At 54.5% G+C, this 27,223-nt stretch overlaps 3 protein-coding genes across 10 annotated transcripts in view; 1 reads left to right on the forward strand and 2 right to left on the reverse strand.

The window, feature by feature from the left end:
- Positions 1 to 627: 627 nt before the first annotated feature.
- Positions 628 to 1,668, reverse strand: FREY1 (Frey regulator of sperm-oocyte fusion 1). Its single transcript, XM_062578105.1, has 3 exons — positions 1,601 to 1,668; positions 1,266 to 1,339; positions 628 to 764 (listed from the first exon to the last, which is right to left on the reverse strand). Exons 1-3 carry the CDS (start codon positions 1,666 to 1,668, stop codon positions 628 to 630), a joined length of 279 nt encoding a protein of 92 aa, XP_062434089.1.
- A 1,778-nt stretch (positions 1,669 to 3,446) lies between these two features.
- Positions 3,447 to 10,253, reverse strand: PEX16 (peroxisomal biogenesis factor 16). The gene is made up of 11 exons (XM_062576389.1): positions 10,112 to 10,253; positions 9,922 to 9,957; positions 9,295 to 9,371; positions 7,837 to 7,970; positions 7,425 to 7,528; positions 6,953 to 7,033; positions 6,309 to 6,461; positions 5,863 to 5,935; positions 5,427 to 5,546; positions 5,059 to 5,123; positions 3,447 to 3,964 (listed from the first exon to the last, which is right to left on the reverse strand). Exons 1-11 carry the CDS (start codon positions 10,251 to 10,253, stop codon positions 3,906 to 3,908), a joined length of 1,044 nt encoding a protein of 347 aa, XP_062432373.1. The 3' UTR covers positions 3,447 to 3,905.
- Positions 10,254 to 10,363: 110 nt separating this feature from the next.
- Positions 10,364 to 27,223, forward strand: part of LARGE2 (LARGE xylosyl- and glucuronyltransferase 2) — a 29,340-nt gene continuing 12,480 nt past the window's right edge. The window contains exons 1-2 of one of the 8 annotated variants that reach the window (XM_062576203.1): positions 10,364 to 10,437; positions 16,880 to 17,038. The gene's annotated coding sequence lies outside the window, so the exon portion shown is untranslated. The other 7 variants (XM_062576201.1, XM_062576207.1, XM_062576208.1 and 4 more) reach the window with 7 other exon arrangements.

The raw sequence follows: 27,223 nt of genomic DNA on the forward strand, positions 1-27,223 counted from the left end.
AGCAAATATTTTTTTTCCATATATCTAACCAGAGCTGCCACTGTTGCAACCTATGTTCTTTGTCTCTTGCCCTTTCTCTGTGCACTGCCAAGAAGAGGCTGGCTCTGTCCTCGCTATACCTGCTATTAGGTAGATGACGACAGCAATATATCCCCTCTTCGCCTTCCCTCCTTAAGGCTGAGCAAACCCAGCTCTCCTCATGTACTCCATCCCCCTAATGAGCCCCATGACCCTCCACTGGTCTTGCTCCACCTAATCAGTGTTTTCTGGTCCCAAAGGTCCCAAACTGGACCCCGTGGTCCAGGCACAGACTCACAACAGCCATATAAAAGGGAGCAATCACTTCCCTTGATGTGCTGGGTGTGTTTTTACTCTCACAGCCCAGTACGCTGGCAGTGCTCGCCGCCACAAGCTCACTGTAGGCTCTGGTTCAAGGCGAGGGCTGCTTTTTCCGCTGCATCGCTCCCTCCCCAGTGCCTGCGCCGGGGCTCGGAGGAGCATACCCTGCCCCTTCAGCCCACGCTTATCCGTGCGCCCTGCCGCCGCGCAGCGCGGCGTTGCAGAGCACAGGGCAGGCGAAGCGGGGGTCTGCAGGCCCCGGCAGCGGGGGCACCCACGCGTGCTGGCTCACAGATGGTCATCATAGTAGTACTCTGACACGTCGAGCTCATCGCGCTTGCTTTTGCCAGCACTGCGCAGGCCGGCCGGCTGCGCGCGCGTTGCCCGGGTCCTGAAGCGAGGGTGCTTCGGTTCAATGCCGTAATCTGTGGGGAGACGGCAGGGTGAGGGGGAAGGCGGGGAGAGGAGCGCCGGCTGAGCCCCCCTGGGCCCGGCGGCTGCAGCTCACAGCCCAGGGAGCAGCCAGGCTCGTCCTGCCCGCGTCCCCCCCGGGAGACGGGAGGCTGCCGCAGCGCCCGCGAGGGCCAGCCGAGCGGCCTCTCCTCCGTCGCCTCCCCCGCAGCAGGGTCTGCTGGCAGGCCAGGCTGGTGCAGGGGGGACGCGGCGGCTGGGGACTTGCAGAAGAGCTCGGCCAACTGCCTCTGCTGAAAGCGGGCTCGGGCAGCGCTCCTGGCTGCGCTGGGGACCAGCGACAGACCCAGTCCCGGACCACAACGAGAGGCTGCTCTCACGGCCCCTCCGTCAGCCAACGAATGCCGAGGAACAAGCCCTGGTCGGCAGGTCTGCGTGGAGCCGGCTCCGCCAGCTCCGTCCCCGTGCCGCGGGGGGCCCCGAGCACACAGCCGGGGGCAAGGAGCGAGCCGTACCATCCACCAGGCCAAAGTGCGGCTGCGGGAGCTCCAGCGGGGCAGAGAAATCCTCAGGGACCGAGTAGTCGACCCTGCAGAGGAAACCCAGAGGCAGGGGTGAGCTGAGGCCCCCCCGGTGCTCGCCTGGGGTGCCCCACAGCCAGGCTGCCACCATTAGCTCCCACGCCTCGCTCGTCCCCAGCACCGGTCTCCGGAGGTGCCCAGCTTGCTGCAAGGGGCTGGGGAGGAAAGGCTGCTCGTGAGCTACAGACAGGCGAAGGGACAGCCCCGGGGGCGACACGGCCAGGGCGAGGAGGCGGAGGGAGGCGCAGGGACCACGGAAGTGCCCTCACCTCTGGCGCAGGGGCCGTGGGAGCGCGGCTCCCAGCAGCACGGCGAGCAGCAGGAGCCAGCGCCCCATGGGGCTCGGCCGCAGCCTCGGGGCCCCGTGCGCGAACGGGTGAGCTCGGCCCCGGCGCCCGCAGGCCGCCCCGACCTTCACTTGCCACAGCCACCTCACAGAGGGAGCCACCACCTCGGGGGCCTGGGGACACGCGCCAGCGCAGGCACCTCCCCGCGCCTCCAGCCCGCCACGGCGGGGAAGAAGCAGGCCTCTGCCCGGGTCTGCTGGCTGCCTCCTCCTTGCCCTGCTTCATGGGGCCTCACCTGCTCACGGCTGCCCAGAGCCATCCCCAGGAGGAAACCTGGGGCTGGTGGGAGACTCCCCCCCATTGCTTGGCCATGGGAAGAGCCTATAGCACCCGGCAGCGGCACCAGTCCATCAGGGACATTCGCCAGCCAGGTCTGCTGTGTCAGGCATCAGGTGACTTGCAGCTGAAGCGGCTGTTGGCCTCACTGGTAGAAAATTTCCAGTCCTTGGCTGCTTTCCACAAACTGCCTGCCTCGAGCAACAGCTCGACTACATCCTTCTGTTTCAGCTCTGAGGGCTGCTCCTCGCTGAGCCAGGCTTCGGGAGCCAGCTCAGCCCACGGCCTCTGCAGCCTCCTCTCCCCTGAGGCACAGCATGGCACGAGCATGGCATGGAGCTGCATGGACCATGCTGGCTGCTCACAGCCCTCCCCCTACTAGCGCACATCCCTTCAGTGTGCGTCTCCTGGCAGCACCATGGCCACTTCCCTACTCCCCACCAACACCCTGCACCTCCCTCTCAAGCCTTCTGAAAGCAAACCCCTTTATCTCTGCAGCTTCTTCTCCCCACATTAACCCACACTTTCCAGGCTTTACAACCTTCAGCATCTTCCTCTTTTTTAAAAAGCCTGGGGGTGGAATGGAGCACTCTCCAGCTTGCCACTCTTCCGGGATAACTGCTGCGTTACAGGACATCACTGCCCGTTGAAGTATCACAGACCCCATGCAACGCCAAACCCCTGGGATTCCCCCCACAGCTGCCGAGGTCTCTTGGCCCCTGGGGTAGGGGCAGGTGTACCCTGCCTATTTCAGATGTTGAGACAAGGCGGCTGTGATCCCTGCAGCCTGAGTGTCTTACCGACGGCTCAGAAAGAAGCGTTACTGTCACCCACTTGAAGTCAACTTGTGTTCAGACATAGCAGGCATGGCTGGCAGCAAGCTTCCAGCTCATTAGCCCCACAATAGTGTGAACAGTGTTGGCAGTGGGCAGGCTGCTTGTGGGACTGACTAGTGCTACAGGAGCGTCCACAGCAACTGACTGGACAAACTGATGTCTCAGCTGTCCCTCAATAGCAGGGCAGACAGTCTATCTCTTCTATAGCTGTCTAGACCTCAGCTGGACTCTTTATTAAGCGCTGCACAGCAATATCTGCTCTTCATTTCTCTTCTTCTCTACTGTAGGCCAAACCCCTGAGCACTGGCTAGCAGCCACTCTGTAAACACTTCTAGCACACACTTAAGCAAAACATCCTACGCACCATGGCACTATGTACCCACAGGAAAGCCCCAGGAAACTGCAGACTGAACCAGACATCAGGAGTTGGAGATGCTACACACTCACCAGCTGAGCAACATGTGAGGCCCTGCCCCTCAAGGCCAGAGAGGGAGGTCTTTAAGGAACAATATAATTACAGACAGCAGCTCCCAGGGTAGACAATTACAGAAGCTGTTCTTGCTGATCAAGAGACTTGCTGGCACCCAGTAGCAGAAGAGACAAGGATATCCCTTGCAGGCACGAGAAGAGACCTTAGGAAGGTGAGGTCTTTCAGCTCAGTTCTTTCAGCTCAGTCAGTTTATTTGACAAACCCTCTCCAAGCAGATTGACCAGGCACGGCCAACACAAGCAGGCTGCAGGTCCATCCTAGGCACAACGAGGCAGGAGACAATATTCTCCGAAAAACACAGTGCTGCCTAGCTTTATTACAGTGCAGCCATACAAAAGGAGAAAAATCAAGTGCTTAAAAAAAGGGGGTTGTCCCACCACCATCACTGCAGCCACAGCACTGTTCACGGAAAGAAGTGGCCAGGATCTCTCCACACACGTAGTGTCCATCATTCACAGCTAGATCTGTTAAAAAATTACATACACTCCCCCTCCCCACCCTGCAAAATGGGAGCTTCTCGTTGATGGTTTAACTGAAAATTAGACAAGATCAACACTCTTTCCCCAGCCTGCTTATTCTCCTTAGAGATGTCCAGAGATCTTCACAAAAAAGGGTCATCTTCTCATCAGCCCCAATTATAGAAGTAGATTTTCTGCCAAGCAGGCAAGTAATCCATCAGCGGCCCTGAAACAAGAGAACAGAGGGACCGGGCAAGTGGAAAGGCAAGAATCTAAGCTGTATCTACATGGGGTAGATTCCTTCTTGCCATTATGATGCACATCAACCCAGCTCCCCCATTATACTGAGGAAAACCCAAGAATAAAATGGTTATTTTCACCAGGATGGGAGACAACTTCAGGATGTGCCACTAGAGATTAGATCAGGAAAATGTAGGGCACAAAGTAATCATGAGACACCATCTCCTCAGCATTGACCTTGTCTAAGCTCCAGTGGAGAGGGTGTTCTCTGATGTGCAAGGGAAAAAAAAATGCATACAGCGAGACAGGACACAGCTGTAGCACAGGAAAGAGGAAGACAACTCAGCAGTAAGGAGCAGGTGCAGATACAGAAGTAACTGCAGCATAGCAAAGACGCCTGTGATAGCACACACAAAGCCTCTCTGAAACCAGCAACAGCAGAAAGGGGTTCCTGATCTAGCCAGCTTTGTGACTTCCCCATAGAAAGGGCCAGTCCCTTAATGCCTTATCACCGCCATGAACCACTCCAGGAAAGGCTTCACATCAGCTGCTAAGAGGGGGAAGTGAAATTCTAGTCCATGGCAAGGGGATCCATTCAGGTGAGGGATTTGGGAAAGACTTGGCTCAGCCCTTCGATTTACAAACAGCTCCTGCCTAAGCCAATACCTCTTGGCCATTGTCAATCCTTCGAGCCTGCACTGCAGATTCAGAATCAAGGAAAGGAGTTCAGAACTAGAGGTTATAAGGCAAGGCTCTGGCACTCTGGTCAAGATGGAGAAAGTGAGCCCAGGAGATCAAGCCTAAGTGGCAGAGACAGAGCTTTGCAATCTATGAGGGTATCTGGAGGTCTGCTGCTGTGGTTGAGTGCAGTTGCCTAATAGCTGGGAAGCAATTAATCCCTTTCTGTTCCAGTTTAAGCCAACACAGCATTAATATGAGGTACACTGCTGCTAACCATCCAGGGACCTCCTTGTCCCTTTCACAGGTCAGAGACTGATGGACAACAGCTCTGCCCAACTCCCCCAATTGTTTTCTATCCAGGAGAAAAAGGGTCTCTTCTCAGCAAGAAGGCCCACTTACGTGTGACAAAGCCAAGTCCAGGCACATAATCAGCCAGCAAGCGCAGAAGGAAGAGGATCCTGCCCCTAAGAAAGGAGAAAGTATGAATGAGTCCAGTGAGACATTCCCTGACCCAGCTATTTAATGCACTAACAAAAGCAGCTTCATTTTATTTTTGTGAAGCTGATTTGTTTTGCTTGCATCTTTGGCTGTCCTCCACTCAAAACTGCAAGATCATGAGTCTTTAATCTTCAGTTTAACCCAAGCCTGCTCTATCACCCTTGCTCATATTAACTTGGTCCCAGGCACCCAGACATCTTCAAATTTGCCCACCCAGTTCACCCGTGTAAAGCGAAATTTTCAGCAAAAGCCCATCAGGGGCCCCTTACTCTGAATATCGGTCATAGAAAGGAGATCTCAGCAGGTAGTACAGCAGTAGGATGGTTCGTCGCCTCAGCTCTGCACGTTCTCGCCTGTTCAGGTCTTTCAGATCACTCAGCAGGCTCAGACTGGAAGAAGGGCAGAGAGCTAACTCATGGCAACAGCAGCCAACAGGGAAAGGAAAGTAGGCCTCTAAATACCCTCCACTCTAAGCTCCATGCTGAGCAGACTGCTCCAGCTTTTTCAGATGAGTAGTATAGAGCAGAGAACCATAAGAAGTGCTGCAGAGGATATCTAAATGTTCGAATCAAACAGCTAAAAAACAGACCCAGCCTCAGCGCATAATTTTGTCAGAAGGGCTTGCCCTGGGTGGGGAAGCAGGGGAAAATATGATAGTCAGACACCCCCAACCCCAAAACACTCCCAAAAGAACCTCAGACTGACCTTGAGATGTCCAGGATTGCTGAGAGGAGCCAGGGTTTCCATGATCTCTGGCCCCAAACTCCTAAACTCAGTACTAGGAACAGATAGTCAAGGAACGGAAAGAACTAAACAAACCCAACAAAAGGTAAATGGACAAGTGATCCTCTGGGTGTCACCAAACTCTACAGAGCCCGAGAGAATACACTCCAAGGCAATGCCACAGGGCTCCCAAGAAGGAGCTGGAGGACTTGCGCCCACACCTTAAGTGGCTGATGCTGGCTGCCAAGGTAAGGGATGCGGGAGGGGTCCCAAAGCTCTTGCATAAGCAGAGCAGCGCTAATGCTTGCACAGCGGAGAGGAGCACGGTGCTGCACTCCTGTACACTTGGGCTCGGTGGCTGAGCCCGCAGCACCCTCTGCTGGCAGGCGGGGAACAGTGCGTGCCCTAACACAGCCAGGGCAGGATACAGTGGAGCAGAGGGCGGGTAATGTAGACAGATTCTGCAATGGTTTCTTGGAGGCCCAGAGGGGTGGGAGGCTGGTTCATCTCCTCTGCTCTTCGGCTCTGGGTCTCCTCCCTCTGCTGGGGGGACCCCCAGTGCCTGGACTGGAGGGACGGGGCTGAAACAGGCAGATCAGGTCATTAACACAAATAGTACCTTTCTACAACGTTCCCCTTACCACCAGCCCACTGCTTTCTGCACTGTGAAGGAGTGAAACAGGAGAGCTCAAAGAGCTGGGGATACAGCAAGGTTGTGGATGCACCTCCTCGTAACTGTGTTCCCCAAGCTACTGCAGCTGACCAACACACTCAGAATCTGCCTCCAGAAGGGACAGAGTAGGGAGAGATGCTCTCAGGATCCATGTTCCTCAAAGCATAGCCACACTGATGACTTGTGCACAGGCCACAGGCCAAGCCAGTTCTGAGTGCTGAACAGTGTGCGTGGATCCACTGATACCCCCTCGATGCAGCACTTGGTGACAGGCTGGATATGTTCCCACACAGGCTGATCAGGTTCTGCTCTTTATTGCCCACACCCAGACCACATATAAAGGGCATAGAGAAGAAACAGCTCAGACAAGAAAACAGCCTCAACTGGACAGCTACTTACTGCTCTGAAGAGACCGCACAACACGGCTAGAACGCCTGCCAACATAGGTCTGATCCTTCCCTGAGGAACTGCCTTCCATGTCTGCAGGAGAAAACAGCCACAGGGATCAGACTTCAGAGGATCACATCTTACCTTGGAACTGGCAGCACCCTTCTCTACATCACCAGCTAGAACCCTCCTCCACTACAACAGCACTCATTCCAGCTCTCTCTCCTCAGAGAGAGACAAGCTTGATTGGACTGAATGCTTGATATAGAGCAAACTGGGTTGTCCTGAAGGGGCTAGCGTTAAGCAGTGCTGTCAGAGGTAAATCCTTAAGATGTTGCCCAGGCCTAGGAGCTCAGACACAACACAACTCAGCTTGGCACACTGAACTCTTACAGCTCCCCATGCTGCCCCAGCCACCGCTCTGATGAGGAAATCCTAGCAGGATAAACAGGGCGCCAAGCCAATGCTAGCACAGCGGGCTCACCTTGGGGGTGGAGAGGCTGCTGTTCCCTGTTCAACGGCACAATGGGAGGAGATGTCTGGATGCCAGCTTTGTACCACAGCAACAGCAGGAGACGCAGGATGGCTCTGTGGGCAGACACGCAAGGAAGCCTTCAGTACCAGGCTACAGAGCTCTGTTCCTGCTGCACTCACAAGGTGACTCCCCCAGAGGGGGGAAACATTCATATCTGCTCAGAGCAACCACTGGCAAGGTGAGAGGAGCAAACGCCCCTTCCATGGCACAGTATCCAGCGTACCGTGGGACTCCAGCTCCCCCAGCCTCAGGGATGGGCTTCTCAGCCCTGCTTGGGCTTTCACCTGGGATCCTGCCAAGCCCTTTCCAGATCCCTTTTTCAAGCTCATGCAGCCCCTTCCCCTCCGTCTGCAGCACTTACTTAGCCAGCTGGATGAGGACAATGATGGTCCATCGGCCCATCTCCCCCCACACCCTGGCTGTCCCCATCTCTGCAAAGACCTCCACACATTCTAGCACGCTCAGCCAGGTCAGCAGCTTCTGCTGGGGCAGTGACTGCAAAACACAGAGGGGGAGGAAGGGGGAGAGGAAGCAAGTTCTGTTTGAGTTAAGAGGGGTAGAAGCCAGCCCAATTCGGTGGGACTCTCAGAACTAAACACCAGATGGCTTTGAAAACCAGAGTGGGAGACAGAAGTGGTACCTCTTCTGGGGTCACAGTCTACAAGCAATCCCACTACCTCCAAGCAGTGCAGACCCAGAAATCCCAACATTATCCAGAACTGCTACCCTAGAAATGCAGCATGTCACAGCTGCCTGCTGAATTGCTCGAGCTAAAACAGCATCACAGTCTCCTGGGTTGCGGTACAGTGCCTGAACTCCAACGCAAAACTCTTGGACCTTCTGTCCTGCTGATCCTCCTCTCTGGTTAGAGGTGATGAGGGAGTACTCTTGAAGTACAGGGAAGGGACCCAGAGCTTACAGTCACCCTAGAGTGACAGCCTGCTAAATACAAGGTCTGTATCCCAAGCATCAACCCCAAGAGAGCAGGCTCTTCCAGGCTGGGCCCATGCTCCCCAGAGGAGAACTTGCTGGTGCTGTCAGCCACAGGATTTAACCAGTATTACTTGAAAAGCATCAATTAAGAAGACATCCACTGAAAGTCATTTCACCTCATGTTCAGTCTGTAACAGCCGTGGAAGCAAGCCTTCTGCATTTTTGTTTGCTACATACTTGATGCTCCAGTTGCCTACCTGGGCTGACACGAAGCCTACCACACCCAAACCCACAGGACAGGCAGGCTTGCTGCAAGAGAGGCCTCCTCAAAAAACTCTCCTCCTCTTTCTCCAAAGGGTCTAACAAGTGTCGAAAGAAAGTCTGGGGCTCTTACAAAATGGAAGCAATCAGGTGCTCATATAAATGTCTGTTTTACTCAATATCCTAGGCAGAATGATGCAAATGGACTCTACCGGACTGTATCAGAGCTTCAGTGCTCCACAACCACAGCTCAGGAAACAGTAATATTCCTTTGGTCATATCTGCGTATCACATCCTAAACTTTCCCAAAACAAAATGAATCAGAAAGAAAAAAAACACAGTCGCAAAACAACAAAAAACAAGAGCAGCAGAGCTCCTGGCACAAGTCAGCACCTGATCTCTATGGTCCAGGGAGCACTCTGGCCACTCCTTCAAACCAAGAGCTATGGGGCATGATTGCTGTTTACCATGCATTCAGAGAGTGCCTGAGGCCTCTACAAACTTGATACCAAAGAGACACCACAGTAAAGCCCTGGTAATTTCTACAGACGCTCCCTGAAAACGTAACTTCTGCAAGGAAAAAACACATATTCCAAAACCTTCCTCCCACACACTCCAGCCTTACCACAGGCAGGGTCCGCTGTAGCTCCTTTCGGAGGATCCAGTCATTTAGTAACACCAGAAGGTTGGAGGCAGAGTACACTAAAAAAGGAGGAGAATGGGAACAAAGTGATCATGGGATGCCTGGAAATCAAAACAGGATACAGACTTCCTTCTACCAAGAGGTGAGGAGCAAGGTGTGCAGATTGCTCCTTAGCTGGCAGGAAGCACAACCAGGAGCAACGTGAAGAGAACAACAGGTTCTGGGAGAAGTACATGTTCCAGGAACATTTCCCCACACAGAACTGTGCAAAGGCTGAATTATGAAACTGTCAATGCAAATCCAGCGGCAAACACCAGCCATTACTATCGGGGGGGATAAGAAATGCCAGCAGAACCGAGACAGCAGCAGCAAAGGAACACGCTTTCTTCCCCGCGCAGGGACAACCCCACCAACCCCCCGCAGGAGCGAGGCCTGCGGCTGCACAGCTCGGCGGGAGCCGCGCTGCCCCTGCGGCGGAGCAGCAGCGCTCTGCTCCGAGCCCCGGCCTCTCTCCTCACACACGCGCGCACACGCGCGCACACACGCGCGCACACACGCGCACTCCCGCCGGCCCCTCCGCACACGCAGCCTCCCCGGCCGCCCACGTACCGAGCTCCGACAGCGCATACGAGTCCGAGAAGCGACCTGCGAAGGAAGCAGAGCAGCTAGCGGGCAGCGCCGCGCAGCCCCCGGGGAGCCGCGCAGGGGCCGCCGGCGCCGGCCGGGCCCTGCCCCGAGCGGCCGTTAACGGGCGCCCGCGCGGCGGGGGGCGGGGGGAGCCGGGCCCTCCTCCCCGCACCTGGCAGCAGGTACGAGAGGCCCCGCACGGTGCCCTCCAGCTGAGCCGTGGCGGCCGGGTGCCGCTTCACGTAGTCCTGGTAGCGCTGGCACAGGAGGCGCAGCCGCGCCGCCGGCCCGCCGCGGCCCGCCGCCGCCGCCATGGCCCCGCGCGGCGCCGCGCGCTTCCGGGAGCCGCCGCCAGCGCGCCAGCGCGCCTGCGCGCCGCCCCGCGCCCCAGCCCCGCCCCGCCCCGCGGCGCGGGCAGGCGCAGCAGCCGAGCGCCGAGCGGCCGATGGGCGGCCGGGAGGGGATTTAAAGAGCCGGGAGCGGGAGGCTGGCGGCGGGGTAGGTGCTGCGGGCTGCGTGGGGCCACGCGTGGGGAGTTCGCGGAGGGGCCGGGTGCGGAGGGGGAGGGGGAGGGAGCCAGTGGGGGAAAGAGTGAAGGATCGGTTGGGGGGTGCGTGGGGGTGGGGGGCCGTTGGGTGCCCCGGTCCGCGTGGGGCTGCTCCGGGCCGCGTGGGGGTGCCAGCGGCAGCCTGCGTGGGCGCCGGGGTGCCTCTCGGTGCCCCGTGCTGCTGGAGGGCCCCGGCGTGGGCTGCCCCCCGCAGGGCCGGGTGCCCCGCGTGCCCGTGGGGGGCGGCAGGAGCCCTTTGCACGGGGAGGAGGGTGAGCGTCCGGGCGCGGTGGAGAGCCGGGCCGGGGTGAGCCCCTGCGCAGCGCCCCGCGAGCAGCCGGCGTGTTGGGGCGAGCTGTAATAGATCTCTCTCTTCCCTTGTAATTAAGTGAAGTGGCACCTCTGCTGTCCTTAGTGCTAAGGCCTCTCTTTCCGAGGTCGGTGGTAAGTGCTTTAACGCTCGCTTTATCCGTCTGGCACGACGGGCTGTTTCGCTGCCAGCTGTGCCCCAGAAGGCGGTGGAGTTGGGCTGGGGTCTTGGAGAGGGGTGCTTGCCGGGTGCCCAGCTGAGGCAGAAGGTTTCTGGCGTGTGCGCACGTGGTGTTTGAGGGTCCTGGACCAGGTGTCTGCTCCACCCATGCATGGTCTCAGCTGCTTGGTGTGATCTAGTGTGTGACACCTGCCTCCCTACAGGTTAGGTTTATTCAAGGAAGTTACTGAATGCAATAGTAACTTTCTGTCAGTATTATTAAAGACAGTGCAGACTTTGGAAGAGGCAGATACCAAATCTGCGCCCAGTGGAGACTGATACATGTGTTCAGGTTACTAGTCAGGAAGGCCCGTACCCCCTTCTGGGGGATTTGTTCTGGTCTACACCCAGGGACTATGTTTGGATCTCTTCTTGGCAGACATTTGAGAACTATCTTTTTGCATCTGGCAAGGGCTTTATTTATGGAAGTGTAAGGTGTGACAGACTGCTCTGGAGCAGCTCTGACTCTTCTAAAGACTAAATTACATGTGCCTGCTTGCCGGATGTGGGGCAGGAGGAGATGCTGCAGGAGGTGATGCAAGCTGTGGCCACTGGCTGGAAAAAGCGTGTGCGGGGAGATGGGGATGGGGGTCCTGCCAGCCGTGTGTGCTTCTTCTAGTTGTGCGAGTCTCTCCCTGCCCTGGATCAGTGAAAGAAGCTTCAGAAGAGAGGGACACACAGAGCAATGAAGAAAGCAGGAGAGGAGGAGGTGGTTGGGGCTGTGCAGTTAGTGGTGTTGGCACCTCCTTGTTCTCTCCCGGAGCCCTTACGTTAGCAGTGCTGGGGGCTTGCATGGCCACTGTCACTCTGTAGCCAGAGCGCTAAGTCTGTACTGAACTCAACTGCTAACCCCAGCTTTGTGTGGGACGTATCCGGCTGCAGCCTGTCGCGGAAGCAGGGGGATCGGACCTGTGTTCCTGCATGTCTGTCCTTCCCACCGTTCCACGTGGTGCTGAGCTCTGCTGGCTGCAGTCCCTCTCCGCCTCCTACCTCGGCTCGGCTCAGCGCAGTCCGGCCCAGCCAGGGCGAGCACTCTTGTGCTGAGCCTACCTGGCCAGCACCGCCCCTGCCCAGCTTCCCCTCCCCTTCACACGCTGCTGCTGCTCGCTTGAGCTGGGTCTAGCCCTGGGCACTCCTTGTGTTGCAAAGATCTGTGTGCACAGGTGTGGGTACAGGTGCACACCTCAGTGTTGAAACATGGCATCCCGGCCCTCTGAGGTTGTGCGTGGTGCAAAAGGATGGTGTTTCAAGGCCTCCTGCAGGTCTCCTCAGCACAAGCAGAGCTCTGCCGAGCTACCCCTCCTTCTTCCTGTCCAGTTACCTCCACACAATGGATGCAGTGTGTGCCTGCAGCTTCCACTGCAAGAATTACATGGCATGGGCAGGCACTTTATGCTTTCTGATCTCCCCTCTTCTCCCCCCTTCCCCAAGGGTTTGTTTTCCAGCAGGCTGAGTTCAAAAAGGGCATGAGATACTGCTGGCAAACAGTGTGGTGCTAAACAAACCTTTTTAGTCAGAATCACGTGGATTAGACCCAACTTCCCATTTACATACGGTGCTACCTGTGAGCTCTTCTGAAATGCTCGTGGCTGGGCTGCTAGTGTAAGGCACCTCCGTATCAGAGTGGTGGTGGGGGGGTAGTATGCGAAGCTGCTGCTCGTGACTCTAGGGGCATATCCAGTGCAGACTGCTGGAGCTACTCTGCCGCTCCCTTTCAAGGAGAAGCGCTGTGTGTGCCAGACAGCAATCTGAGAGCCCGCTGCCTAGGAGACTGCCAAAGACACCTTGTCTTCAGCCAGAGGTGAAGCTTGATGTACTTGGGCTTCTCTGAACAGCATAACTAGATAGTGCTGTTCTGTCCCTGAATGAGAAACTTCTTGGCAGATGCTTTCTCTTCATCCCTTGTCTCCCTCCCATCCACTGCCTGTCTCATCTCCTTTTTTCTATTAATCTCCCTCCTGCAGTGAGTGAGTTTGGAGGACAGTTTGAGTAACAACCCAATGCCTTTTATAGTAAATATGCTACAAGGGAGCACTATTGGGGGGGGGGGACGGGCGACACTGTGGGATGGGGTAGCTGGGACTGCTCATCAAAGCAGCTGACAGACCATGAGGTTGGGCAAGACTTAAATTGCCTTGGCTTATAGTTCTTTCTGGGGTGGTAGGAGGCAAAACTGGGTTAAGGGGCTAACTTCCCTCCCCACTCTACCTGGAAAGATCTCTGAGCAGTTAGCACTTACTGTAAGTCTGGATGCTGAAGGCTAGTGCTTACTGGAAATCCCCTGGCAGTTTTTGAGGCCAAATGATTCCTGTGCTTCTGATGAAGGGTGCAGGCGCAGCAGTAATTGCACAAAAAGAAGCAAACCAAAAAGCAAGCAGACTGTGCCAGCCCGTCGGTGGATGCGGTGCTGAAGGCCAGCATGCTGGGCTGCCAGCATCTCGTTCTTTGCAGCTCAGACCTGCAAGACCACTTCTGGGCAGACTGACCCAAGGCAGAACACTGCCGTGAGCTGGCTGTTCCTAAGTCAGCCTCGCTCAGAGTATGCCTGGTGCAGACCTTGCTGTGCCCTGGGATAGGGGGAGAAGGTGGAAGCTCTACCTGTTCAGTGTGTATACTTGCCTGCATGGACCTGGGGAGCACGATGTGGTAGAGGAACAGACATAATGCATTGACACACGGCTGAATCTTGACAGGTTGGTGGTTATGGGGAAAGGTGATGTTCTCCCAGCTGTGTTTTCTGCTGAACTTCATCTGCCTCCATGAAAGAAGGAGCCTGCCAGCGTGAGGTCTAGGAGAGGGAGGAATGCATTTTTTTCCTATTGTGGTTGAAGGAAACAATCCTGGTCTGGGATGGGATGGCCTTTCTGGCCCTGCCTCCGTAGGAGCATCCCTTCCTGCCTGCTCAGCTCCTGCACTGTGGTATCACAGTCTATTTTCTTTGCTTCTGGGTGAGCTCAGCCAATCCCTTGGAATAGTTGAGGATAAATTGTGACCTGCTCCAAATAACCTGTAGGCAGATGCATGTCCAGAGAGTATTTTAGTCCCTGACATATGAGCCCTGTCTAGAATGGAAGGCCTGATTCATTCATGGTGCCTCACCAGAGGCTGATACCTTTCAGGAGAGCTTCAAATTTGTGCCCAAATGAGGACACAAGGGCAGTGAAGCACACCGAGCTCTGAGCATGGTGTTGCTGGTTGTGATAGTGTGCACCTTCAATCCCAAACAACCCTCCCAAGGCCTGGAAAGACAGCAACTAACAGGGGACGTTGGTGTTGCAGTTCTTGTGTTTCTGAAGTGTTGACAGGCTTATTGCGTGAAGCGGTGGTCTGAGGGGAAGCAAGCCCAGGTCAAACAAGCTGAAGGCGGGTGGGGGGGGCTTTAATAGGCCTTGTGATTTGGAGGCATTTCGTTGCTGTCCTTCGTGTTGTGATGCCACTACCCTTCCCAGCTTGGTGGAGGTTTGGTACCTTGTGAGAGGGGTCTTTTTTGCTTCCTGAGAGGAAACAAAATGTCTGCAGTATGTGCAGAGCCTCCTGCATCCAGATGCCTTTTCCAGAAAGCTATTTAGAGCTCCAGGCTGTTGCTTGGATAACTCTGTTCTCTGATTCATTAGTAGTGTGCAGTCCGTCCTGTAATATCCCAAATTTGCCTGTGTTAAAGGCTTAGAGAGAGAGGCAATATCTTTTAATAACTGTGTGATGCAGTTGGAAAAAACTTCTGGACATGCAGTTCTCTAGTGGCCTGGGTTAAGGGAAACACTTCAAGGGAGAAATTCAGCTGGTTCCCTGGGTACTGAGGGAGATGTTGCTGTTGCAATCACAGCTTTTGGCGGGGGGGCAACTGCCACTGCCTGCACAAGCTGTCTCTCTTGGCCACACTCCCGGTCTCCTGCCTCCCTTTTCCCCTGCCCCAAGAAGGTGGGTGACCTGGGATCAGTCCCACCATGCCACAGGTCTTGCAGGCCCCGTGCTTGGTGCTGTGTAAATAACACCAGGTGGCCGAGTTGTAGCAGTTGGCCATGAGCTCCACCCCAGAGATTAGGCTCTTGCCATATGTGTTTGGGAAGTTTGCTTTCCCCCTGACCTTGGTGGCAGTGCTGTGGAGGATCCTGCTGGGCAGCGCTACCTTGTATAGCAGGCACGTGCCTGGCTCTGCTCATTCCGTGTTAGCTGTGCTGAAGGTGCCTTCAGTTACCCGACTCTTGTTCTTGAAAGCATTCAGTCTTGCTCCCTGCAGCTTCTACTTCCTATTCCAGGTGGGTGCCTGAGGCTTGATTCTTACCTGGTAAACTGCTCCCTGTACGTGCAGGGCTCTGGTGACGCCAGAGGGAGGGTTGTGAGTTTCCCAGCTGGAAAGGAGACACAGGCCACGCAGATTCTCCATCCCAGTTCACCCTGTTCCCCCTGCTCTAGAAGTATTTGAGGATTCCCACCTACAAACCCTTTCAGTCTGGGGTGGGAGCTGACAGCTCAGGGCAGGCAGAAGGGGGATGACAGAGTAGATGTCTGTTTACTGACGTATGCCGTAGTGTTCCCTCCTGTCCATATGTGTTCCCTGTCGCTAGCTGCCTTCTTCTAGCCAGATACTGTGGGAGACTTGCAAGGCAGAAGTAGCATCAGGCTTTGTGTTGCTGGAGGAGGATTTTGCTGAGCAATTGTGGTGCTGTAATTCTTCGTTGGAGTTGCTGGATTTCACTGTTCAGGTAGCAGCTCTTATGAAGTATTTCTTATTACAAGCCCTTGTTGAGATTGATGTTGCTTTCCTTGTTTCATATTGTGCCATGCCAGGCTGATCTAGGACTTACCGTGGCTAGAGAGGTGTAATTGGTGCTGTGGCAGGGCTGCCTGTGGTGCCCAGTCAGCAGTGTGTTGCACACTTACTTCTCTGTTCAGGGTTTTCAAGCGCTGGAACAGACCATAGACATTTTCAGTAGGTTTTCTGTCTAGTTTTGGGGTCCTGTTACCCCTGCATTTCTGCAGTATGTGAAGAGAGCAGCGTTCGGTCTGAACTCCTACTCCTCTGCCTGTTTTGCTGAATCCTACGTGTGTGATCTGGGGTAATCTGCTTCCTGGCTCTGCGCTTCTGGTCTGGAGGAAGCTTTCTGCTTCCTCCATGACAAGGGGGTGAAAATCCCTATGTCCTGCTGGGATTAGGCTTGCCTATTCCAGCCTGTGGCTGTGGAGTGAGTGTGCCCAGCCCACTGGGTGAGATACCAGCGTGGGATGGGTGCCCTTCCCTCTGAAGGGAGGTAGCGTGCAGGCTGCTCTGCTCTCTGCAGTGAAAGCTGCATGGTGGCTTTTGTCTGTTTTCTCTCTCCTCTGCCTTCACATCTTCTCTTTCCCTGCTGTGCATCTATCTGGACAGACTTTCCACTCCCCTCCTGGGACTGTGTAGGGTGCGTTACAAAGGCTCAGGTTACTGGACTTGACAGTTTATCCCTTCATTGGCTTAGGAGCTAAACACTTGCTGCTGCTATCATTTGGGAGGGGATCAGGGCACTCATGTCCTTCCCCCAGCTCTTCTTCCTGCTGAAGAGTTGGTGTGAAGACTCGTGTGTGTTGCTATGGAGCACAGTGGCTGTGGCTTTGCCAGCACTTCTGGGACACGTGTACAGTTCTTCTCGCCTGGGTGGGGAATGTGACAGGACAGAGCTCCAATCTGGAACAGGAAACATGCAACACACAGATACTCCCCCATGGGTTGGTTGAGTAGCTTAGAGTGATGGTGAGGTGTGCTTTGCAAAAGGCTGGAGGAAGGTACTGAACCAAGGCATTGGGCAGTGCTGCTTGGCTGTGCAGGGGCCTCTCCCCAGAGCTCCTTTGAGCAGTAGCTTTTTCAAATGACTCTGTCTTTTGGGTTTCAGGTGACAGCAAGCTGCAGAACCCCAAGCACATCTGGGATGTGCGCTCTGCTCATGAAGATGAGAACCCCTAGTTAAAAGAGTGGTCCTCAATTACCACCAGGCCCTGCCAGTTTCTTCAGCTGTTCCTGGATACTCTTGCAACATTGGCAGCCTACAAAGGTTGGTCCTCTTACTTGTCTAGTAGACAGGTTATGTGTGCTCATTCCCCTGCTTAGTGCTTCTATACCCAAATTGGTAAATCAGAGATAACTACATGGTGGAAAGTCTCAGTTTCTGAGGCCTGTTGGGAGATTCTGGAGGCAACACTGATGCTTGTAAGCCCCCAGGGCCCAGGTCTCTGAAGGGAAAGACTCAAGCTGTGTGACCTTCCTGCCCCAAATGCTTGGAATAAAGTATGGTTTCATCTCTACGGCTGTTTTGGTGGGATTGCCCTTGAACATGCATGCTTGGAACCTTCTCCCCAACCCCTATTGTTGTTTGTTGCCTCTTTCTAGTGTAATAGATGGTAGGTGACTTGAACCTGGGCTGAGGAGCTGGAGGAAGCGTTTTGGGTCAGGGGAAATGGGTATGCCCCCTTCTGAAGGCTAGAAGCCTGTCCTAATGGTGTTCTGCCCTAGCGGCTTTCTTCTTTTCCCTCTGTCCCTTGCACTGAGTGCTTATGTGGGGCCACTGTTCTCAGTGGCTGCCTCTCCTACCCCTCATTAGTGCAGGGCTTGGCAAGCCAGCAGGAGGGGGCCTCAGTGTGTCTGTGCCTTGATCGGATTTGTCAAGGCTCCTTCCCTTTTCTTCCTGTTCATTGAGGGCTGAAACAAAGCAAACAGAAGAGAGGAATTCCAAAGAATAGGAGCAAGGGAAGAAAAGGATGCTGGAGTGACAGGTTGCCCTTGCACCCAACCCCCCTTCCTGCTCTGGTGGGGCAAAGCTGGAGGCAGAGCATTTGGAGAGGTGAAGCCTTTCCCCTGCGTTCCTGTTCCCAGCTATGCTGCCAGCTGCTTTGCTCCCAGTGCTGTGGAGCTGTTGCTTGCTGCAGCCCAGTGAGCTCCTGACCCCATTGCCTATATAATTTCCAGGGTGAGGTTGTCCCTGTTGTGCTGAATTGCCAGCAATGAGAGAAAGGAGGCCTAGGCCTGCTGCCTCGTCTCACCACAAGCATGAACACCTAAACAGATACCGAGTGAAACAGGCTGTTGTTTGAACTGCTTTGTTTGTCATGGGCTGCGGTAAAAGGTTTTCCTCTTTACCTGCGCCAGGAAAGTTTCTCCTATCAGCCCCTAATGAGCCCAGCACAGAGCTGAACATCCTGTATAGATGCCAGGGTAGCAAGGCACTAGCCCCTCCCCAGCCTGGGGCCAGATAAGCACTTGAACAAGGCCCCTCTGTGCAGCCAGGTCTGGGAAGTGGAGACAAATGTGGCTTGGCACTTGTACAGTTTCCCAGGAGGCAGGGGACTCGGGAGGGGGAGTGGTGGCCAGCCAAGGCAGGCTGTCACAGGTGGAGCTTCATCCTGCCTGAGAGAACCCCTTACCTTCTCTTCCATCCCCAGGCCATCTTGCAGGTTCCTCTTCATTCTGCCCTCAGCCCCGCTGTGGATTGGCAGGGGAGGCCACAGGATGCTAAGGAGCCCCAGCATTAAGTACTTGAGGGGAAACACATCCCCACCAATGACCACTTTGCATTTAAGCCACAAGGAACAGCCCTTATGTCGCAGTCTGTTTCACCTCCTTCCTCTTCCTCCTTGTTCCCCCCTTCTGGCAATCTCTGTAATTTGTGGTTTAATTAGGGAGTGGAGTAAGGTGCTTAGACTCCAAAATGTGCAGATTAGGGTTTACTAATCCCTTTCCTTAATGGACGCTCACAGGAGCAGAAACTCAGCCAAAACTCCAGACCTCCACTCTCTCCTTGCTTGCTGTGCAGAGGAAGAAGGGAGAGGGGGAGTAGGACAGCCATGGGGGAGGAGGGGAGGTGAGCAGTGAGCTTCTGAAACTCTCGGGGTGGGTTTGTAGTCAGCACTTTTCCTGCTCTGGCTGTTACTGCTGTTCCACGAGCAATATATGAAGGGATTTTGATTTCTCTGCTTGCTGTTCATCCACCAGTGCAGTTCTGCCAGTCTGTTTTCAGGGTTGGCCACACAGAAACCAGCTAACCACCTTTCTTGTTTTGCGTGTTTTTATTTTTAATTTTTGGATGTTGCCTTCATACGCAGATAAATTTTCTGGCTGAGGAAGCACCTACTTTGCTGGGCCTGTGTGTGCATTTGTGTTTATCTATTGGACTGTGTGGCTTTCCTTGTGTGTATATGCCTTTCTCTATGTTCCTGATTCTGTCCTGCCTCCTGATCCTCGGTCTATGCCTAAATGAGCTATTCTCCAGCTTTGCACTCCTTGCGTTGCTGTAAGCTCATGGCTTTCTACTGAAAGCAGGAGGTTTGTGTCTAGCAATGCTGCCTGAGGACAGAGGTTGACACAAGCTGCCCTCCTCCGTAGAGGTTGAAATCCCTGTATAGGACACATGCTATCAGTGTGAAGGGGAAGGCAGAATATTTCTTGTTCCACGGAGGCACCAGCAGCATAAGAGTGTAAGGAGGACAGGGGTGCAGCGAAAAGGACAAGACACTTTCAGGGGTAGGAGGGGAATTCAGTGCTGACAGTCACAGGGTAGGCTCAGCTCTTATGCTTCCCTCTTGCTCTTGATTAGGTGCTGCACAGAGGATGTTGTGGGTTGCAGAAGATCCGAGGTTTTGTCCCAGCCCGCTCCTCTGCTGCTCGGATGAGTCAGATATGTTGTTTCTTCCTTGCCTTTGTCCATTGGTATCAAAGTTCAGGATTTAGCTCAGCAGTGTGTGAAGCTTCAAGGATGGGAATGTAGCAAATAGCTGGATGAGATTGGAAGGAGTGCTGAGGATGTGCAATATGGAATTTCAATGTTGGGAGCATTTTCCTTTCTCCCTCTGGCTTGGGGAACTGCTTCCCTCCTGGGATCCACTTCCCCTCTTTTTGTCCCATTAGTGACTGCCTCACTTCTAGTTTGTCTGCAAATTGCTTCATATGCATTTTGCAGGTAAGTTTACAGTCTCTTGGCCCAGTCTGACGGCTCTTCCTCCACGGTGTGGTCAGAGCCTATTTGCAAAGTCTAAACCTCTCTGTAGTTCTGGTATCACAACAGGTCCATAAAATGCCCAGACTACATCCCTGATTGGATGGCAGTATTGTTCTGCACTGTGTGTGTGTTTTTAGCAGCATCTCTCAGGGGAGGGCCGTGCTTGCCCTGAGCCATACTGGTTTACTATTAATAGTGCAGCTGTTCCATTCCTCTCTAGCTGAGCTCTGCTTTCAGCCTTGCTTGGGCACTGAGGGCATCAGTGCCAGGAATAGCTCTGGGCATGGTGCTGCTGCTTGAACACATCTCGCAGATTGAGCCAGTCCTTGGTGGAAGGAGCCAACCTGTGCCTTTGAGCTTCTGCTGTGGCTCATCCTGAGTGTCAGCCTCCTCTGTGGTGTAGCTGCTTTTCATACAGGGCGAAGCAAAGAGAATTGCCCTCCATTTGTTCTGGTGCCCCTCCAAGCATCCCTTGTGAGGGCCTGGATCCTCTGTGTTGCTGAAGCTGTCAGAATTGAGCTTGACATTGCCAGAGACAGTGTTCAAAACAACTGCTCCAGGCCTCAGTGTGGTGCACTTGCAAAGAACTGGAGGGGTGTTTGCGTGAAAAGTTCTGCCCCTTGCATGTCCTTTAACCAGTGGCTGTGACCTCTTGGTTGTGTATCCCGAATCGTTGCCCATTAGGACAGGTGAACTCCCCTTCATTGTCACACCTGCTTGTCCCTTGCACATGGCCTTGCTGCTCTCTCCCAAGGCTAGTGCTTGCTGGTCTCTGGAAGGTGTGAGGAGAGATCTGAAAAGAGGCTATGGTGTGGGAAACATCAGCACCTTCCTTAGTGCTGTTGCTCAGGCAGAGCTATTCCATCCCTTTGGTTTGTGATACTCTGTGGAGGGCAGAGCTGAACAAATAATTGCTTGAGATAGTGCCCAAAATGAAAAGCTGGTGGGGAGGAAAAAAGTTTAAGGCACCTTTTATCTTTTATTTTAAATGTAACATAGCTGAATTTCAAACAAAACAATGCAAAATGAGACTTCTGCTTGGAGAACGAAGCATTTTGTTCTTGTTCAAAACCTGTCATGAGGTAGCAAATAACTCTGGGCTGTCTGAAACTGCAGTTTTCAATCAATAACTATTCAGCTGAAAACACTTACTAGCTTTTCTGGTGACAATGCACCATAGGCACCTGGGGGCCTGGCTCAGAGCCAAGCCCCCCCCCCCCCAGGCATCCTCCCAGAGTTGGCAGGGAGGATGGTGATGTGGCCTCTTGTGGGCTTTTCCAAGCAGTGCAGCAGATCCTGGGTGGCTGGAGTCACTTTGCCTCCTTTTTGCTGTGATTAACTCAGCATTTTGTGTGAGATGATGCAGACTCCACAAGCATCCACAGGGGCTAGGCCTGGTCAGATGTGCTGGGATATAGTCCCCCTTGTCCCATTGGGGAGCAGCTCTTGATGCAAGTTATTCAGGAATGTTTCAGGGGAGCAGGGTGATTTTTGGAATCTCCTGTCAGTTCCTAGCTGTGTTGATCAGGAGATTCTGTGCACACTCTTGTGCCCGACTGGCTGGAAACTTGAGGTGCCACTACTTTACATGGCAAAATTCTGCCCCCTTTGCCGTGTGGCATGTCACAACTGCTGCATGCTCTACCTGTGCTGACTGATGGCAGGGCTGGAGCTGGAGAGGGACTTGCTGCGGAGTGATTTGGATAGAAGTAAGAGCTCCTGACTGCTGACCACACTGCTGCGCCTCTCTCAGCTCTGACCCCAGGAACTATGGTCTGCCACAAGCCTGCAGCAGTGGAAGTATATCTCAGGAAATGAGCAGGGGATGAATGGGTATTGATTCCCAGAGCACATCCGGAGACCAGGATGTTGTGAACCTAATGGATCCAGAGCTGGCCATTAGCTGCAGCACAGACATCAGCAGAAATGCAGATATTAGAAACCTAATACCAGCATGGGGAGGAGAGCTGGAAATTGGCCCAAAAGCTGTTCTTCTGTTTCAAGAGGCGGCCTGGGTCCTCCTGTCCCTTGTAGTGCAGCTGCACAGTGTCCCAGCATGATTTGCCACCACTGCCCTGTGCCCAGCTGTACTGACCAGGAAAGTGGTGGAGGAGACATGATCCAGGACAGACACTGTGGTCTCCGTGCTAGTATCAGACCTATGAGTCAAAACCATGCTCCATCTGGCCCAGTGTCTTATTACCTACAGTAGCCAAAGCAGATGCTGAGATGAATTGTAAGACATAGCCTGACTAATTGTGATACTTCACTTGCTGAATGTCCTCTGAGGCTCAAGCAATTTGTAATTCAGAGAGGTAAAAGTGAAACTGGTATGTTGGCCATGATTCTCCTTTGAGAGCTCGCAAGGTCTTTCATCAGAACGTGGCCAGGTCTTGCAGTGAGAGGGGACACTGAGCAGTTGTGAGGGGCTGAGGCTCTGGGATTGTCTCCCTGTGCCAGCACAGAGAAGTTGAAGCAGGGCTGGTAACTCCCCAAGAGGGGATTCTTACCCCTACTATAGGATGAGACCCCAGACAGCAATGTCCCCACAAATGTGGCTGAAGGCTATGATCGGCTGGACTCTTCCAATTTCTCCTTGGGCTTAACAGGAGAGCACTTAAGGATTATGTTGGTAACTGGTCTGAGAGTCTGGGTGGCCCCATCTTGTCTTACCTGAGACACTGCTCAGGTAAGGGCACTGCTGTCTATCTACCAGACACCCTGCAATACTTAGTCTCCTACACCACACTTGCATGCTCTTCTCCTCTGAGAAGGCATGACTCCGTGCTTGCCCTGCAGGGCATTACCTCCAGCTCTGCCAAGCAGCTGAACCCAGTTCCTAGTCATGGACTGGGAGACTGACTGCAGTGTTGCTCCACAAAAGCTGCCTATGTCCCTGGGCCTCAGGATCAGAGTCCCTGCCAGCAGGAGTTGCTTTCTGATGCATTCCTGGGGTTTCAGACATGGAGAGGTAAACTGTGAGGTTTATTCCCATGTTAGACCTAATCTGTACTTGTTTGTTTCCTCATGTTCTGGGTGAGGAAAGGAAATAGCCTGGTGATGAAACTCTCTGCTTCAGCCAACTTGGGGGCTTCAAGAAGCACCCTTCAGAGACAGTTAAATCCTATTTCCCAAGTCTTATTCTCTTCTCTGGCAGAAGCATATAGCTTTTTCTGTGTGACTCTTTGAAATAAAATGCTGAAGTCTTAGAGCTGTAGAATTGTTTATAATAATCTTATTAGATTATTATAAGAATTTGGTGTGCTAGAATGAACTGTAACTGAAGCATAGGCTGACTGTTGACCCAGGAAGATCTCCACCTTTCTGACATTTCCTTTGCAGCTTGGTCATCCTGAAGGTGGGTGGATATCTTTTTGTTTTACAGCTCATGTTCATCTAGTTTTGTGGCTGCTGTTTGATCCTATCTCTTGAATAAGGTGGCTATTTTGTCACAGGTTACTTTTTTTCCAGTGAAATATGAAAGCAAAATTCCCACTTAAATTTCATTTATCATAAGACTGGGGGAAGGAGGGGTGGAGCGATAATCCAGAGCATGAGTCTTTAATCCTGTTTTCCTGGCCAAATTCCATTCCGCCTCTGTAAATTCCTGCAGCTGCTCCACTCTGAACTGCTTGTGTGGTATCCACCAGCTGGCGTCATCCTCTTCAAGTGGAAGCATCTCAGTGATGGGGAAGGGAGGCAAGGGGATGACCCCTAACTGTAAGCTGCTTGTCAGATGGGTGCTGCAGTACATGATTTGAAGGTGACTTGTTGAACAAGGAACTGGCCCATCCCCTCCCATCTCTTTGGAAGAGAAAAAGAAATTGTCTCCACTTGCCTCTCTTCAAAGTGTGATGCCTCTTCTCAATTGTCAGTGTTGCTGCATAGCTTTCGTGCTTTGGCTGTCGGGCCCTTTCTCACCTCCTGCGAGCCCAGAAAGCTACTGTGTTGTGCTCATGCTGAGGCAGGCTTTTTAAGTAGACCAGCTATACTGTTGCTGTCTTCCCAGTGCCAAAAATGAGAGGGAGAAGAATTTGCAGCTTCTGTGGCCTGCAGCTAGGTGGGACCACAGGCAGCATGGCTTTTCAAAGTCACTGCTTTCCTGCGAGACCTGGAGCTCTTAACAGGGGACAGCCAGGCCACCCCTTGGCTTGCAATGCCTGGGGGGCAGTGGTGGGAGCAGTAAGCCTTGAGCTGGCCCTACCTGTGCACCCTGTGGCTGCTCTCCTGTCACGGGCAGTCTTGCTGTGACCAGCGTCTCCTGTGCAGGCGCAGAAGTAGCTCCAGGGGCTGGAACAGGCGATGGGCCCCCTCCCAGTGAGGGGCCTCGCACAGCCGTGCTGTGGGGAAACAGGGCTGTTCCCTCCTGTGCTGGGGGAGGGCAGCTCATGCCGTGGAAAAACTCCTTGTGCCGACCTTCCCTAAACATTAACTGCTCACCTGACAGTCACTGGGTCAGTAAGAGAGAAGGCCAGCCCCAGAGAGGCCCTTCTGCAAAAGAGGGGATCTCTGGCAAGCCGCAGGCCAGCCTGGGGGCAGCCCTGGGAAGAGGGGAGGCTGCGGCAGGCAAGCTGATTGCACTGCTCCAGAAGTGAAGGATACTTGTGGATGGATCGTGGGGCAGCCAGCAGGTAACATGCTCGGGGCACCTGGCCGAGCCGCTGAGGTTGGCACAAGCGTGCTCGGCTTTCCTCTGCCCCCTCCCTTTTCGGTAGGAGTGACCAGGGTTGCTTTCTGCCTTCGTCCCGCAGTGCCCTGCGAAGTCTGTGAGCGGGAATGGACCCTGGCTGTAGGCTCTCTCCAGGCCCTCGGAAGGGAGAGGTATAGAAATGACCTCTGCAGCTCTGGGCCCAGGCCTGGCTCCGGTCCAGTGGCCTCTTTGTGCCACCCCAAGGTGGGAGGCCTTGCTCTCAGCATGACCCAGTGTTTGTGCAGCTGCCCAGCTCTGCTGGAATGACGCTCCCATGTCCTCTGGCTACCGCCTTGTCACTGGAGGTGGGGGGGAGTTCAGGCATGCAGTGGCTGAGGGCACTCTAGAGTCCTGCCTGCCTTCTCCCCGGTGGCTGCTGAGAGCCTCTTGCAGCAAGAGACTGGCCTTGGGTACCCAGAAGATTCCCCCCCCATCCTATTTGTTGTGTTCCTGGTCCCTGCTGAAGCAGGAGCTGCGCAGCTCTCCTGCAGCCAGGACTCAGGAGAGCATGGACGGGAGCAATGTGGAGGGGGGAGTGATAACCTGCTGCAGGCGGCGCTTCTGCCCCGCATCCTTGTGCTGGGGTCAGCGATGGAGAACGGCAGTATCGGGAAACCTCTCATCTTACCACTGGCAACGCTTGTCTGGCGGGAGCAAGGAGACTGAGGAGGGAGGGCAAAAAGGGCAAGTGCTGTGTCTGGAAGACGGGCTAGAGCCTGAGGAGGGTGTGAGTGCTGTGTGGATGCCCTGTGCCAGCCCCGTGACCTTTCCCTGCGCTTCTGCCTGCTTGTTTGTCCCACTCTGTGAGCAAGGCCCTTCCACCCAGGGATGACTTGGCTTAGTGCAGCACAGGTACCCGATGTTTCCCTTGCCTGGGAACCATTTCCAGCCTTGCCCTCCACTTGCTGTTTCTGTAACATTGCATGGGGGAGGAGAGGCTGTCAACTCCCTTCCTGCTTGCCGTCTCCATCTCACAGCTATAAACTTCCTAAAGCACCTCTGCTTTGCTTGTATTCCCTCAGCTCTTGGCCCTGGCAGGACTCATTGTGTCTTGCTGCACTGGGCCTGGCATTGGTTCCTGGGGATGGAGCCTTTGGGTCCTCACTTGCTCGAGCAGGCAAGATAGGCAAGAAAGTGTGCAAAGAGGAAGCTGGGATCAGCTGTAGCAGAAGGTGTTTTTCCCTCTCTGGGGCAGAGCTCGCCTAGCTGGTGGCAGGAGGCTGTGGGAGGTCTCATACTGCTTCTGCTGGAGCCCGATTCCTGCTGGGCTTCTCCCAGGAGCATGGGTAAGCCCTCCCTCTGCGGCAGCTGCCCTCAATGCTTTAGCTTGAGGCTGGGGCAGTCGTTACATGATGGGTAGTGTGGGGCTGGGACAGGGCAGGTCGCAGGGGCTGAACGCCACCATGCCCCTTGGCTGCTGGTGGGGGAAGCGCCTACTTTGGGGTGCTGCTGGCTCAGAGGACTGGGGTAGCTCAGGGGTTTCCTTTCCTTACCCAAGCTGGGCTGGGCAGGCAGCCACTTTTAAGGAGCGACTACTTATTCTAACTGGGGCTCTGCAAAGACAAGCAAGAGCTGCCCAGGCAGGAGGTAAATGCATCTCCTGGGGCAGTGCTCTCTGGTGCTTGGGTGGAGACCCAGGCTGCCCTAGCCTTGCAGCTCAGGGGCTGTGTTTGCAGGCGCTGCTCTGTCTTTGCGAGGCAGGTCTGGGCTTGCTGCTGCAGCTCGCCCTTTGATTACCGAGCAGGGGGGCAATTTGTGTTTCATCTAAATTGCTGCACAGGCAGTTGCATCCTAATTCCTCTGCCTGCTACCAGTCGCTTCCCCTACCCACCACACCCTGCCTTCTCCAGGCGTCCTCCGGCAGGCTCCCGAAAGGCCAAGGGAGGCAGGGAGGGCCGGGAGCTCCTCCTCCTGTTGTATCCCCGGGCAGGAGCCTGCCTTTCCTGGCCCTGGGGCCAGGCACAGGGGAAGCTGCTGCAGGTAGAGGCAGTCCCTGCATAGTTAGCATTCCCAGTCCTGGCCTCCCCGCTCCTCCTGTTGCCGTCCCTTCCCTAGGACAACCCTGCTAGCTCCCTGGGCAGGTCTGCGCGACGGCTTTTCCCCCTGCACTCTTTGGGGAGCCCCGCTCTCCTAGACTGTTGGGGCTGGAGCCCTCCTGCCTTGGTACTGGGCAGTAGGTAGGCGCCTCTTCTTTCCTTTTCACACCTGCAGTGGCGTTTTGGCCCTCTGCAGCTCAGGTGCTGTCAGCAGAGGCTAGTGCTTGGACCGTAGGCAGGATTGCCCGTCTCTGTGTAGCAGGAAAATCTGCCAAGCTGGGCAGCGCCTACCCCACCCTTCCTTGCATCTCGTGCCTGGGCTGGCTATGCACCCCTCTCTGCCACCCAAGGGAAGACCAAGGGGCTCGGTCTTCCTCCCCCACAACTAAACATCCCCCATGTGGACAAATCCTCCTGCACCTGCCTTGGGAAAGGAGGAAGCAGGTGCTCAGAGTGAGTGTGTGTGTGGGGGGGGGGCAGGGGGTAGATAATCCTCATGCCTTCTCTTATCCCAGCAAAAGA

This window comes from Rhea pennata, chromosome 5 (genome assembly GCF_028389875.1).
Source record: "Rhea pennata isolate bPtePen1 chromosome 5, bPtePen1.pri, whole genome shotgun sequence".
NCBI lineage: Eukaryota > Metazoa > Chordata > Aves > Rheiformes > Rheidae > Rhea > Rhea pennata.

Coding starts and splice junctions, on each gene's coding strand:
- FREY1 (XM_062578105.1), bottom strand. CDS start 1,668: ATGGGGCGCTGGCTCCTGCTGCTCGCCGTGCTGCTGGGAGCCGCGCTC. Junction 1,340..1,600: donor CCACGGCCCCTGCGCCAGAG/GTGAGGGCACTT, acceptor TTTCCTCTGCAG/GGTCGACTACTCGGTCCCTG. Junction 765..1,265: donor GCACTTTGGCCTGGTGGATG/GTACGGCTCGCT, acceptor GTCTCCCCACAG/ATTACGGCATTGAACCGAAG.
- PEX16 (XM_062576389.1), bottom strand. CDS start 10,253: ATGGCGGCGGCGGCGGGCCGCGGCGGGCCGGCGGCGCGGCTGCGCCTC. Junction 7,034..7,424: donor GCAGCCTCTCCACCCCCAAG/GTGAGCCCGCTG, acceptor TTTCTCCTGCAG/ACATGGAAGGCAGTTCCTCA. Junction 5,936..6,308: donor TACCCGCCCTCTGCTCCACT/GTATCCTGCCCT, acceptor ATCTGTTCCTAG/TACTGAGTTTAGGAGTTTGG.